Source organism: Idiotropiscis lumnitzeri, chromosome 4 (assembly GCF_059441095.1).
Source record: "Idiotropiscis lumnitzeri isolate Australia: NSW breed Sydney's pygmy pipehorse chromosome 4, RoL_Ilum_1.0, whole genome shotgun sequence".
Classification (NCBI taxonomy): domain Eukaryota; kingdom Metazoa; phylum Chordata; class Actinopteri; order Syngnathiformes; family Syngnathidae; genus Idiotropiscis; species Idiotropiscis lumnitzeri.
In genome coordinates this window covers 16,799,213-16,813,878 of record NC_142394.1, presented here as the reverse complement: position 1 = coordinate 16,813,878, position 14,666 = coordinate 16,799,213, and the positions used below count along the sequence as shown (strand labels likewise).

The window sequence follows — 14,666 nt, the reverse complement described above, 5'->3', positions numbered from 1 at the left end:
AAGGATCTACTCTCATGGAAGTTAGGTTATACCCACATTTTTTTCACCTCACAGACATTGTGAGAAGTAAAAAATATTTCTATGAAGCGAGCTAGAATGAAAGGGGCATACGTTTAATTGCTGACCCTTTTTTTTTTATCATATTGGTGATCTGTGTAGTTATGAAGACTTTATGAAAAATATTTTTTTTCCGTATAATTTTCTTCTGTTACAAAAGCATTGCCCACAGGAATAATTGTATTAAAGAAATGATATTCCTTATACTATCAGAAAGTTATCCCTTTCATGCCTGATCTTAAAGTCTTGAGAAATTGCTTTAACAGACAAGAAATGCTCCGACAAGCATATAAGAGGTCAAAATAATCAAAAATGTTTCCCTTAGTGCTGAACGAGTTTATTAGAGAAAAGAGGATACAAGGCTACATTACCCATGAAGGTTCTAAGTTTACTCAGTGAAGTCAATGACATAAACATCTCCATCTTTAGTCCCATGAGTTCGTTGATACTCTTTACATCCCTGACACTGATGCTTCGCCACCAGCCAGCAGACAAAACCAAAGTAGACGGCACCAAGACTAGTGGAAGATCACTGACATCTTGTTGCACAGAAAGAAAGGCCTTAGATTCCCCAGAAAATACAGTCCATGCATTCTTGTCTTGCGCACAGCATCCGTGTTGATACCATAAACCACTCTCTCCATTGCATTAATGACATGCATACATGTATACAGAATGTCTAACTTAACCTGACATTACCGTAAACTCAAGTGGTTGTAAGCCTTATTTTATTTCTTCTTTTTTTATTAGTTTTTTTTTACCAGAACATCCATTCTGGCTCGCCACATCCAGTGCATTTATTTCTGAAGCTGGATTCAGTTCCAGCGTTCACCACTAGAGGTCAACAGAGTAATGGGGTTTGGCTTCCAGAACAGCCGGTCCGGCCAGCCGTGACAACTAGCACAGTCGCCGTGGAAGTCCATCAGAGATGGCGTCGCTTCTCCAGCCAGATAGAGTCGTCTATCTGGTTCGTGGCGAGAAAAAGATCCGGGCTCCTCTATCCCAGCTGTATTACTGTCGTTATTGCAGTGAGCTACGATCTCTAGAATGTGTGTCTCACGAGGTACGTCATCTGTTTTTTTGCGATTCGTTTTGACGCACTAGCTTTGTAGCTTTTTCTCCCCCCATTTGGCTTCTATGTTGTTAGCCGGCTTGCTAATAGGTCTGACTGAAAGGCGGGGTCAAGGAGAGCTTTCTCGTGTATGGATTGGCTGCGCATCCTGTCAGTCACGGATTGACAAACAACCCCTTCATTGCGTTGGCTGTTCGTGTGCGCTTTAATTTCCGTTTATGTTCCTAGCGCTAGCGTCGATGGGCGTTTAAGCTAACTAGCCTAGCGTTTGCTTATTGTTAATTGTTAAAACGTTCATTTATTCACGTGAAAGAAAAGTTGCAGTGAACATTTATAGTATTTTATCCTACAGCCAGGTGCTGTTTCATTTGTCTACGAAGCTTGATAATACAGACATCAATTACGAACACCACACCCAGAAAAGCCAAAATTCAGCTTATTTAGTTTCATCATTGACTTTTGATTTCACGGGTTTAACGATTTTTATGACGAAATTTAAACAATATATGAGTGTATTTACGCCTCCAATGTGGTTAAATGTCACTGTTCTCTTAGCAAGCTTTAATGTCTTTACTATTCATTTTTTCACCACTCCGAGTTTATATTCAGAGTTGTCGACATTCTGTATAAATAACTGGATTTCCATTTGTTCCCCTCAAACACTTCCTGAACAGGTGGACTCCCATTATTGCCCAAGCTGCTTGGAAAACATGCCATCTGCAGAAGCTAAACTGAAAAAGAACAGGTGAGGTTAACTTGAACTTGACTGCTACATATCTCCAAAGTATATATTAAAGTGGTCTTTTTGCCGTACTCATTTGCATTTTACATTCCTGCACTGCCGTTGTTGCAGGTGTGCCAACTGTTTTGACTGCCCATGTTGCATGCACACCCTGTCGACTCGGGCCACCAACATCCCGGCTCCTCTGCCTGATGACCCCACCAAGACTGCTATGAAAAAGGCGTATTACCTGGCCTGCGGTTTCTGCCGCTGGACCTCCAGGGATGTGGGAATGGCTGACAAGTCAGTGGGTAGGTGTTGCTGATTTAAAATGCATGTGTATGTTTAAAGATTATTTCCTCTAATTCTGTTTTTGTTCATTACAGCCAGCGGTGGGTGGCAAGAGCCTGAGAACTGTCATAATCAGCGGGTATGCCCCCCTTCCCCGGTTGCATTCATTTACATTGCCTTGGGTGGATCACATGTTTTCATGTGCTGAGTAGATGTCCTGACAGAATTCGCGGTCACTCAGCGGCTCAGCTCCGGGATGCTGACCGACCTCTTATTTGTTTGCATGTAGAAGCTATTTTCCCCATAGGACATAATGGGAACTGAATTCATCATTTCTGGAGTGTAATTGTTGCATCATGAAGCGTTTATCAACTGCAAAGGCAATGTCTAATTTTAACCATGTAGTGTTTAAGGAAGTGGAGGATGGGGTTGATGGCGTATCAACCAAATGCACTTGCCTTTTCGGCATTTGACAAAGACTGATGTATAATAGACTTTCAATTTAAATTACATGACTTACTATATATTCCTTGGCATCCAATCGCATGTCATCTTCCTACTGGAAAATAAAAGTCCATGATGTGAATTTCTCTTCGCCTCAGATCAACAAACTGATGGAGTACTACCAGCAGCTGGCTCACAGAGAGAAGCAGGAGCGAGACAGGAAGAAGCTGGCTAGGCGACGACAGTGTATGCCGCTGGCTTTCTCGGTACAGTCTTCCTACTGTGACAAACAAAAAGCCTTTTGTATTTTTCATTTTTGGAAATGTCCCAGAACTTCAGTATTTTTTTGATATACCAAAACATATTTTTGTGAAAAGGTAGAAGGATTTATTTCATACATTTTAGGACCAGACAAAAATATTGTATATTTTGTAATATTGTTTTAAATATTTTCAATAAAAACCAAATGCCGATTATATTTATTAATAATTTCATTTCAGAGTTAGAATTGAATGAGCTGATTAACTAAAAATGTAGTCAACACCATGAGATTATTTTCAGGCACAATATGTATTTTGTTTTCTCTCCAAAATATTGCTTAGGCCATTATTTTACAAGTGCATTGTGACGATATATAAAAAGTCTTAACAACAAGCATTTAGTGACAAGTTGCAACGGCTTTCCATGTTGGTTATAAATAGTGTTGAACTTTTTTTTTTTTTTTAGATTATCCAATGTACAATTTTATTACTGTTCCCAAAATTAACGGCATCAAATTAAATGTTTCCCTTGTCGTTGGTACACCAGTATGTAAGAACTATAATAATACATATAAAATATAAATTCTAATAATTAATTAATTAATTTCCGAATGTAAATTAGTAATTTTTTTTACTGAAGTGGACAGCATATTTCTTGTTTTGGATTTCAAATGATAGTTATTTGCTTGTATTTCGCTTGCACTTCTAAAATAAAACAAAAAAAAACCCAAAACTTTTTTTTAGTGGTTGAACGTTATACTTGATAATTTTCTGACTTATCAGAGAAGGCCAGTCAGCCACGTGATGTTTGGGTATGAAAGAGTGAATTCAGTAAGGTTTTTGTCATTGCTGGTGTTGATATTTTGTAAAACTTTGCGAGCTTATTGACAGCCTCTTTGTTTTTGACAGATGCACTAAAATTATGTTCAGCACTGTGCATGCTCTTTGTTGTATATCACACTCAAAAGCATTCCTGAAATGCTAAGCATAACAAAGTTAACTGTTCTCTCAAATCCATACACCATCAGTCTGCCTTTATGCTTAAATTGTGATGTCCACCATGTCTTTTTTCCAATCCAGAAGTTGTGTTGCTGTTGCACGTCAACTAATGTTTGCTCAATCTATTCATGCATCTTTATTCTCTTCCCTTTCCTTTGCTAATTCACCCTGGTGTTTTTGCTTTTGACCCCAACCAGCAACACACTATTCATGTGGTGGTGAGTTGTATTCGCCGATTTGCAGTTTAGTATGTAGCCTTGATCTCGTATTTGTTAGTGTGACCTCACAGATCACATGAATGTCCCTGTGGTGTAACGATATCTGCACAGTGGAGTCTTTTTGTGTTGGTTAGCAGGGGAGAAGAGACACATAACTTTATATTAAAGTATTTTATTGTTTTATCCACATTTTAAAAATCATTTATTTTAAAGAGTAGTACGGGTTGCTTCCAAATATTTTTCCAAATTCCACCAACATATTCAGACACATAGTTTATACGTTTTGCACGAAGCTTCAATTATTCGACATTGCCTGAAATTGTTTCCCTTTCTTTGACTTTACAGTACAATACAAGAATGCCGTGTCCTAATCTTCTATTTAAATTCAATTTCCTCAAAAATGCACGCAGCACTCTTGTGTGAATATTTTTGAGCATACTCACGTGAGTGATTGTCAATCTTTACCCTGAAGAAAGAAAAAATATTCAACAGACAATTTCTGCTGCATTATGTTACAAAAAATAATCAATACAAATGATAACATCCTGCACAAGTTAACGCCAAAACACACAACACAATACAACAATTTCAGTTTTAATTCTCTCCTGTTATCCTCGGCAGAAAGGTTTTTGTCTCCCGTCATGATTTGTCTTGCTTGACAGTTGTATCCATTTTATTTGAAACCGTACACAACGCCTTCCTTTAAAAGTAGCCCTTAGAGGAAAAGAAGTAGCTGTAGCGTGAACCCTACTTATGTTGAATAGACCAAAGGTATGATACTGTTCTTTTCTGGTCCTCGTAGGTAAAATACGGCCTTGGAACACGACTGCAACGGCAGAGGTCTGGAACGCCCATTTCTACTCTGGCGGGGCTTTCGTGAGTTACACTTTGCATCATACGCCTCAGTAACTGTTGTGAATTTATTAGGAAATATTTACACCAAATGACCAAAGCCTACTGGAATAGGCTTCATCATCCGTGATCCTCGTGAGGTCAAGCAGATGGAAAAGTGATGGATGGGACTATTGATAGCTACACATGTTTCTTTGCAGCCTTAAAGAGGGCGAGGACCAGCGGGAGATCACCATTGAGCCTGCCCAGGCTCTTGATGAGGTGGAGCCTCTGCCTGAAGATTGCTACACAAGGCCCATCTGTTTGCCAGAGGGTAAAGCTTTCTACTCTATCATGTTTGTACACTTTACACTCATTGGAACCAATATTTGTCTTTTGCCATGTAGTTAGTACATCGACAACTCTTGAGGGGGGGAAAAAAAAGCATCTTATCTACAGTTATGCATGATTGGGCTATTCTACCGCTTACTTGAATTTATCAAAGACGTAATTTAAAAAAATATATGATTATTCTTACCCACTGCAAGAGTGGAAAATTTTCTTTTTTTCCTGAACAACGCAAACAGCAATTAAAACCTGTAAGCATGCATCTAAAGCACAAGAATGCAGTTGAGAAGGAACAAAAAAGTTGGATGTTTTAAAGTAACCAGCAGAGTCCTGATGTCAGTACCATAGAAAAACTTTGGAAAAAGCCAAAGTCTGCCATGTGTGAAAGAAATCATGCAAGCATTCAAGTACTTCACTGCAAGTAAAGGTCAGGGATAAAATATCATCTGACAGGTGCAAGAAGCTTCAGGTTTGCTTTAAAGGAAGTTAGGGAGGCAGTAAATGGTTAGCTCTAAAATATAAAGGAAGGTAACATATATTCTTGTCCAAGGATATGACTAAATTTAATTCGTTTCATTATCTACGGTAGTGTACAAATCATATTTATAACATTCTGATTATCCAAATTTGATATGACTTCAACAGTGTTTCCCAACTTAAAGCCAAGGCACCCATTTTACATAAAAAAAACAACAAAAATGGTTGAAAAAAAAAAGTGACTTATTCTGGCGTATTAAGGGGAACAGATGGATGCACACACTAATGGAACAGCATTTAATTGTTCTGCATTTCACTATTTGTCGCTGGCATAGGTAGAACAAAGTCTTTATCATTTATAAATAATTATTTCCAACTGATTAAGTCTACTAGGGCTCATGAGTAAACAATAACTTGAAATAAGACCGGTATCGACCCAACATCGATATTGCTATCAGTACTCGCCATCAAAGGTACCAATAATAGTGGCCAGAACTGTAGTTAAACAAAATACAAGTTGAGATGATTCATCAATCGAGCTGTTTCCTCTTCCAAGTGACCCGGCTACGCCAACGCCTCCTGCAGCCGGACTTCCAGCCCGCAGGAGCCTCGCAGCTGCACCCGCGGCACAAACACCTCCTAATGAAGCGCTCGTTGCGCTGCAGGGTCAGTCACCGACATTCTGATTCAATAATTCAGATGATATGTTTATGACTGTAATGCGCATGTTTTTATGTTTCTTTCCCTCAGAAATGTGAGCACAACCTGAGCAAGCCCGAATTCAATCCGACTTCAATCAAGTTTAAAATTCAACTGGTGGCTGTGTGAGTGTCAAGAGTGCAATGAAATGATTTGGGAAAATGTTGTTAGGAATATAAATTCAAGTAATATATTTTTAGTATGTAATCAGACATGCTTTTCTTTGTTGCTTCTTTGTCTTGGCTATGGTATATTTTATGTTTTTGAGAAATGCTCTTATTTGCTGTTTCTTTTATATTGCTTTCTATTACTGTTTGTAGCATTTATTGTTTTTCATTGTGCACATCAAACGAAACGTCTTTTGTGACTTGCAATTGTTTTTGTAATGCGCTCTAAATCTATTTTTGCCTTTCCTTCTGTAGGAGTTACATCCCTGAAGTTAGAATTATGTCCATTCCCAATCTGCGCTACATGAAGGTGAGTGTCTAATTAGATTCCAAAAGGGATAGTCATTCAATGGGCAGCACTCCTATTCATCATTTATTTTTTCTGTCCATATTTGGTGGCTGCTTAGGTCGCGTGCCTCGCATGCATGTGTCTTTATGTGTGAATGTATAAAAGGATATTTGTCCACATGTGCACTACGATTGTTAGTGTGCCCGCCTCCTGCCAAAAGGCCACTGGGATAGGTTCATGTGCACCCGCGGTCTAATGAGGGCAAGCGGTTAAGAAAATCAATGTGTACTTTTCTGCTTGTTGTAATAAAATGAACCATCTAATTGTAATTTTTTTTTTTTAATTATTATTATTTTTTACAAGGTGTCTCAAACAAAATATCCAGTCTGATCCCAAGTAGCATTAGTGATGTGAGCTGAACGTTTCGCCCTCTTATGTCGTTAGGAGAGCCAAGTGCTGCTGACTCTGACCAACCCAGTGGAGAACGTCACCCATGTCACACTGGTTTCTTGTGATGAGGAAGATCCTGATGACATCAACAGAACTGCAGAGGTATTACAGCAGTCCCTCCCCTCAGGACTTCTTTATCACGCTTTTAAATAGCTACAGTTTCTTTGAATATTACGAGTTCCTGCCAGAGGTGGCCGTCTTACTAAAGTTTGCCAGTCTGCCGTTCGTCATCTGTCAGCGGCCTGGAGACCCGTCCCATCGTTCCATCAACCTGTAATTGTCAGTCAGATCAGAAGGTAGAAAAAAACTAAATAAATATAACAATTTGACCTCATATTTTTTTTTATTACCCCCTCCCGTTATACTGATTAAAATTCCTCAAGGGGAAATTCCAATTAGTCTGTTGTAAATAGAAGCAGATGATGATCCACATGAAGGCATGCAGGGGTTGTTGTCAGAGTGAAGGGGAATACAAGCAGTGATGAATGTCTACAGTTAGAAAGTTGGTGATTCGATTTTTTTTATATCCAATGTAGAGAATGTTGGGGGAGGGGGGAGACACACTTATGCCTTTTTTTTAAAAAAAAAGTACTTTAAATTTGAGCAAGGTTGTCAGTGTTGGCATCTTACCTTGGCCATCTGTACCTGGCAGTATTTGTCTCACAACGGAGTCAGTTCCAGTTTGACTTGCATTTGTCAGCTGTCGCAGGCACAATGACCAGCGTTGTGATTCCATCCGGGGACGGTCCGCTGAGCCGCATGTCGCCGGCGGCCGCTCCGAGGCACACCGCGACAGCCTGTTTGTCTTGGCCTCTTTTAATGATGAAGTCATGGGCTCTGACTAGATAAGACAGAGCTCCTGGCCAAAACAAGAGCTTGACCCATTTTGAGACGCATTGCGGCCAAAGTGAGTGTCTTTCTGCTTCATTTGATATTCAAACACCTGGAGGGCCTCGTGCTCGACTGCTTACATTGACCAGCTCTTCCAAAAATAATGGGTAAGGGGGGGCGGGTTGGCCTGGCTCACCTTTAGGTGTGACATGATGTCGCTGACCTGTGCAGTCAACTAGTTTACTCATGACTCAGTGGGTGAAATGTTCATTTTGCACATTTATGCTGGGAGGCGATACAACAGCATCACTCATGTCTGGAACTTGCAGACTCCAGTCAGGGCCCAGGTTGGGATGGGGGTCTTAGAATTATTATGGATTCATTGTGGGCAGTATGCTGTTAGATCACTTGTTTCACATTTCTTAGGATGGAATATGAATCTCAGCTTTGGCCTTCCTGTATGGAGTATTCCTACCAAGGTTGTTATAGTTGACGAAAACTACCTAAATCTAAAATATTTTTGTTTGAAATAAAATAAAAATGAAAAAGGTTTTAAAAACACATACATATAATAATTATTTGCTAACCTGTTCTAAAAACTAATTAAAACTAACTAATTAAAAAAACTAAAGTCAAGATGACAAAAACTACTGGTAACCACAATGAAAAATCTCTCTTTTAACCCCGCCTTCTATATTCCAAAAACAGTCATGTAAAGTTCAAGGAAGACTCTAAATCAGTGTTTGCTTCCCTTTATTGAGCCAAGGCACATATCTCACGGCACAGCACTAATTTACAAAAATATCACAAGATGTATATATTCAGTGGAACCTCGCTTTAACAGACCCAGACCCAACAGACCCTGGACTCAACATTCTCGTCAAAAGGGCGCTAAATAGGCAGCAGTTCGCCACGGTGCCAGTAAAGGGCAGCGTGATCACCAATGAGCCGGAGCCTACCCCAGCTGATATTGAGGGAGAGGCCGCATTCACCTCGGACTAGTTGCCAGCCAATTGCGGGGCAATACCGTTTCCCACTGAGAGCAATTATTCGTGAGTATTTTGTTACAGAACCCAAATTGTTGCCATTAAATGACCCGAAGGCATTTGGCAAAATACGAAAACACTCACTCATGCCCGACAAAAGTACTTGGGCACTGGCAGTCTTTTATACTTCGAAAGTGAGTCAACCTCACTTGCTTCGCAGCAACTTTCCAAAGATAGTTGTTTTTCTTTCCTCTGTCGTCTCGTTTCAAACCAGCAGAAAAGGCCGACACACGCAGAATTAATCATGTAGTGCTGTTTGAAAATAGGTCGATTGTTATGCTTTTTTGCTCCTTTGTTGAAGACAACAAAAGGTGCGGCAGACATTAGTTGAATACGCACAGCCCAGGTCTGCTGAGGCGAACTGACTGCTTGCGTAATATGGCTGACATCACGTATTATGACGATTAGAACTGGGGAAAAAAAATCAAATTTTGGGGCAGATTTCCATCCATGTATTTTCTGTAACTAAGAGGAACAGGAGATGGGAAGTGAAAATACAGGACCACCATGGAGTCTGTTGTTCGGGGCTAAGAGTGATTGTAACAAAAGGTGAAAGTCTTGGTTGCTGTAGAAGTCTAATATCTAGGTAGGGGGTAATTAAACCAAGAAAGTGAAGGGCTCGGGTTAGAAAAGGGGAAGCGCGCTTCTTCTTCACGCTGGCATGGAACAAAAGGTGATTAAATCAGATTGATATGTCATCAGTTGGCATGGCGGCAAAAGGCTCTCTATATGAAGTCAGATTTTCCTCCTCAATTAAACATGCCCAGATTTCACAACACAATAAATTGAATTTTATATATTTATATTCTTTTTATTGACGTGTTATGAGTTTTATCTTATGAGCCTTGGCTCAATAAAGGTTGGGAAGCTGCACTGGGCGCTAGACAATACAGATAACCTCCCGTAAGGTGCTATTCTTAAAGATAAAAGATAAAAAAGATGTCCTTTATTAGTCCCACAATGGGGAAATTTGAGGTGTTACAGCAGCAAAGATATAGATCACACAGAGTCGGCGGCGTAATGTAGCCGTTAATGTATAACATTAGCAGCAGACATTCATAAAAAGCATGCAAATATACACAGTATAAACGTATCTAAGTGTAAGGAAACACTCCTAATGCCTGTCCATTATACAGAGGGGGAAACGCTGTAATGATAAAAACTACTGAATGATTGAAAATACTGCAATGATAAAAATATTGCAATGATAAAAGTACTGTAATGGTAAGAGTACTGAAATGATAGAAAAGTACTGCAATGATAGAAAATACTGCAATGATCAAAGTACTGTAATGGTAAAAAGTAATGCAATGAGAAAAGTACTGTAATAGTGAACGTCCTGCAATGGTAGAAATGCTGCAGTGATAGAAGTACTGTAATAAGAATACTGTAATGGTAAACAAAATACATCATTGGTCAATATTTAAGTACACCATTGGCTGAAAGTACCGTAGTAGTGTATATTGCATCCTCGGACTGCACAATTGCACTAACGCCCTCCCGTTTGTAGGCCTGACCCAATGTTCTTGTTAAAAAGTCTGACAGCAGTCGGCAGGAAGGAGCGGCGAAATCTCTCTTTGGTACAGCGAGGGTGTAACCGTTTATCACCGAAGGAGCTGTGGAGTGTTCTCAGAATGTCATCGAGTGAATAGAATAGTAGATTTGTGTTCAACTAAAAATGTCCAGACTTCGGATACATTTGTGATTACATTGAGTCGAGATCATAATTAATTAAGCATAGGCTATGTTTAGTATTTGAATTTTTAGATTTATTTTTTCCCTTTTTTTTTTATAGCTGTACATAGTCATTACATAAGTCAAATATGAAAATGTTATGAACACATACAATGAATTTTGTAATGAATATATTTAATAATCATAAATATAAAACAACAATAAGGTCTATGTTTTACTTTTTTTAATTAAAATGATTTTTAAATTTTTGTTTTATTAATTTAATTAGTTTTCATCAATGATAATAACCTTGGTTGTGCTGTGAGATTTTTCTAATGTGAAACACGTGGCTTGATTGACGAAGAAAGACAATTGGAATGTACCCCGGGGGGGATACAGTGTGGTCATCTTCGAGCATGCTTTTGCACACTCGTTTCTGCTCAGAAACCTTCCTTCTAATGAATCATGAGGACGATGCTAAATTTTAGGATTATCACCGATATTTTACAGTATGTTCCAATCAGATCCCTGTTTTTCATTTCATCTCGTAACGCTATGATCCCTAAATATAAATTCATTTGGAGTTGGAGCAGTTGGAAAATCGAATCAGGAGGGAAGCATCAAGATGAAGCTCCCGGTTGACCTCATGCAAGAGGCAAGGATTGAACATTTGGTTGGTGTTGGTTTTGAAGGTCATTGTGCCCCGCAAGGAGCTGGTGTTGGCAGGCAAGGATGCTGCCGCTGAGTATGATGAATTGGCTGAACCTCAGGACTTCCAGGATGACCCAGAGTAAGTGTCTTGCACACACACTTCCAGAGAATTCCAACTGCGGCTCAACTCTTCACCTCTGCTGGTCTCCTCCTCAGCGTTGTTGCCTTCAGGAAATCCAACAAGATTGGTTTCTTCATCAAAGTGATCCCTCGCAAAGAGGATGATGCAGATGTCACCGTTGCATTTAAGATCCGACACGACTTCCGAGACCTGGCCGGTCCCGTCAGGCCGAGCGAGGAGGGTGCAGACGTCACCGCCAAGACAATTTGGCTGACGCACCACGTCGAGTTGAGGCTGGGGCCGCTCGCCCCCTGAATTCCCACAAGCAGTGTTGGCTTCCAAACATTAAATTTTCAAACTATTTCTTATTGTGATGAATATTATGAAGAAACATCCAACATTAGCATACTGTTGATGACAGTTGCAAATTGGTGACAACTTTCTGGTCAGTTTCCAGGTAAATATTTGGAATTGTGGAAGAAACATGAAATGACTGGAAATTGACTTTCCACTTCAATTGCGTGACGGCTTATCTGAAGCTAGTGCATAACTACAATTTTTGCTCACAACAAAGCAAAAAAAAAAACCCTTTCCACCTACATAATGAATCAAGCTATAAATTTCCTGGTTCACTCCCATTTATTCGTTTAAATTCGTACAAAAAGTGTCCAACTTTGATAATTCAAATTTGTAACCCGAGCGTTGACCCACTTTTGGTTTATTTTGCAGTTTTGTCCTTTGTTGCATTATCATCTGCAGTTAATCTTACATTACTAGATGAGTACAAACAGACCATGTCCAATTTGACTTCACAAGTTGTCTGTACTATAAATTGTTGGTATAATAGAAGACTTGTGGTTGAATGTCCCCTCCTCGCTGCTGCAGTAATTTGCCTCACCTCCCTTCTCTTCAAGTATCTGTTTTATATCTAGTTCAGAGCAACCATTTGTCCTGAAGCTGTTTGCAGTTCTGATGAAATGCATAAAACAACAGCAGCAAGGAATTTACTTGAAACTTTGCCGCATAAAAGATGAGCACAAGAAGAGATCGAATCAGAACAATCCATAACACTGCTCTCCTGTCACACACACACACACACACACACACACACACACACACACACACACAGCGCGCCTGTAGCCTCCTCAGACAATAGCGTTGCTTTAACCCGCATGGATCATCTATAATAAATATTACAACTGTCATTGCACACATGCTGCTGTACTATGCTTTGTTCTTTGGCAAATAGAGAACTAACTGTTGACACTACGAAAAGCTCTCCTTGACAGTACGACTTGTCTTTTTGAGCTATTCTGTTTGATTTGCCATCATCGTGTTGTAAGATGCTGTCACTTTTGGTTCCAATTTGTAGCCTTGGTATATTTAGGAGTACAAATAAGCGAATAATTGTGTGTTGCCTAATAAAATATCATGCCACAACTGTGTTTCTGTGTATTGAGTCAGGAATTGTGCTGGAAATTAAAACGGAAAGGCTAGAACACTATAAGGTGTATGAAATTAACTGTTTAAGGGTGGAAAGTCAGTCTCTTGAAAAGAAAAATACTAGACGTACTACCACACTGAATATTTGTAGTTATTTTACACACATAAATCACATGTATAGTCAAGCTGATTGAACGCTAAATTGTCATTAGGTATGATTGTGTGAATGTTATGTGTGCCCTGCGATTGGCTGGCAACAAATTTAGGTGTACCCGCTTACAACCCGAAGCTGTCATAGGCTCAACCATGTCCGGGACCCTTGTGATTGTGATAAATAAATTGCACATGCATACAATGTTTGCCAATTATAAATATTGGCTATAGTGGGGTAAATGCGTAAGACTACACTTATGCTGAGGAATAAAAAAAAATACAAAAATTGGCATATTTTGGCATACAGCGTGTCGTCATAACCACACGAATCGCCCCAAGATCGATATATGTCGTAGTACCAGAATTGGCCTGTGAGAGGCAGCGTGGCGCCGCAGTCACCCAGACTACTAGAAAGTACAAAGAACTAGACGAAAAAGAATTTGTATTTTTTTATGGTAATTCTCGTGATAGAAATGCTCAAAACAATGACACAATGGCCCATTAACAATACCCACGCTTGCACCCAACGAAGGGCGTCCAAAATTGCCATAAGTGCTCTGTCGCCCCGCCCATTTTGCGCCCTTGCTCCGCACTTCGATTGTGCCCGTATCCATGGACCCTCAGCTAGTGGTGAGCGCTCAAAGGCCTTCTCTGCTGGCCTAACAATCAAGAAATCTTGATAATTTTTTCCACATTGATGTCATATTATACCCTAGTGTTTTATTTCTAGGTGGCTGTGTGGGTGAGGGGGCGGGGGAGGACAGTTGATAGACAGTTGTGATAGCCAATCAGATCAAGAGTTGACGACCGTAAGGCCTGCTCACTAGCCTTACGTTGCAGGTGATGAACGGGTCTTGTGATTGGATATTCACTTTTGAGGGGGAAGCGCAATGCGGAATCAACTCACCCGAACTGGCGACCGTTTGAAATTCTGAAATATATTCTTGCTTTTTTTTTTAAGCCACAATAGCTAAAGGCGGAAAAAGTGTGGATTTATTTTCAGATACACTTCCGAAGCCATTTTCAAGACGGAGCTTTCAAGAGAAGCTCGGCCGTTCAACACCCACTAGTGTGTAAGTGTGTGTCTATTATTTATCCAGCCCTGGTATCATAAATGGTCGTATTAAGAGGTTTATTTATTCAAGTCAGACTAAGTAGGACTGAAGGCTTTGTGTCAAATGTATGGCCCGTCACTGCTATCTATCTATATCTGTCTGTCTGCCTGTATGTCTGTCTGTCTGTCTAGCTATCTATCTATCTATTCTATCTATCAATTCCAAATTTTATCGAAGTTTGTCGTTTGGAAATTTTAAGTTTACTCAACTTGTTTTTTTTTTTTTTGTGGGATCCAGTGTAGTCTTTTTGACTGCAGTAACGTGTTGTGATATTTCTGTTCTGGTGCCTGTGCCATTGCGAACGAAATG

At 39.7% G+C, this 14,666-nt stretch overlaps 1 protein-coding gene across 3 annotated transcripts; it reads left to right on the top strand.

Moving 5' to 3' along the window:
* Positions 1 to 903: 903 nt before the first annotated feature.
* On the top strand, positions 904 to 13,091 carry dctn4 (dynactin 4). Of its 3 annotated transcripts, none has more exons than XM_088294525.1 (14): positions 904 to 1,120; positions 1,804 to 1,874; positions 1,983 to 2,161; positions 2,237 to 2,280; positions 2,744 to 2,851; positions 4,042 to 4,062; positions 4,865 to 4,938; positions 5,115 to 5,227; positions 6,275 to 6,384; positions 6,469 to 6,542; positions 6,840 to 6,894; positions 7,318 to 7,425; positions 11,567 to 11,664; positions 11,742 to 13,091. In XM_088294525.1, exons 1-14 carry the CDS (start codon positions 986 to 988, stop codon positions 11,959 to 11,961), a joined length of 1,410 nt encoding a protein of 469 aa, XP_088150651.1. In that variant the 5' UTR covers positions 904 to 985; the 3' UTR covers positions 11,962 to 13,091. The 3 variants fall into 3 exon arrangements, with proteins under 3 accessions (XP_088150651.1, XP_088150652.1, XP_088150653.1); XM_088294527.1 differs by lacking the exon at positions 904 to 1,120 and adding an exon at positions 1,347 to 1,485; XM_088294526.1 differs by lacking the exon at positions 4,042 to 4,062.
* The last annotated feature ends 1,575 nt before the right edge of the window (positions 13,092 to 14,666 follow it).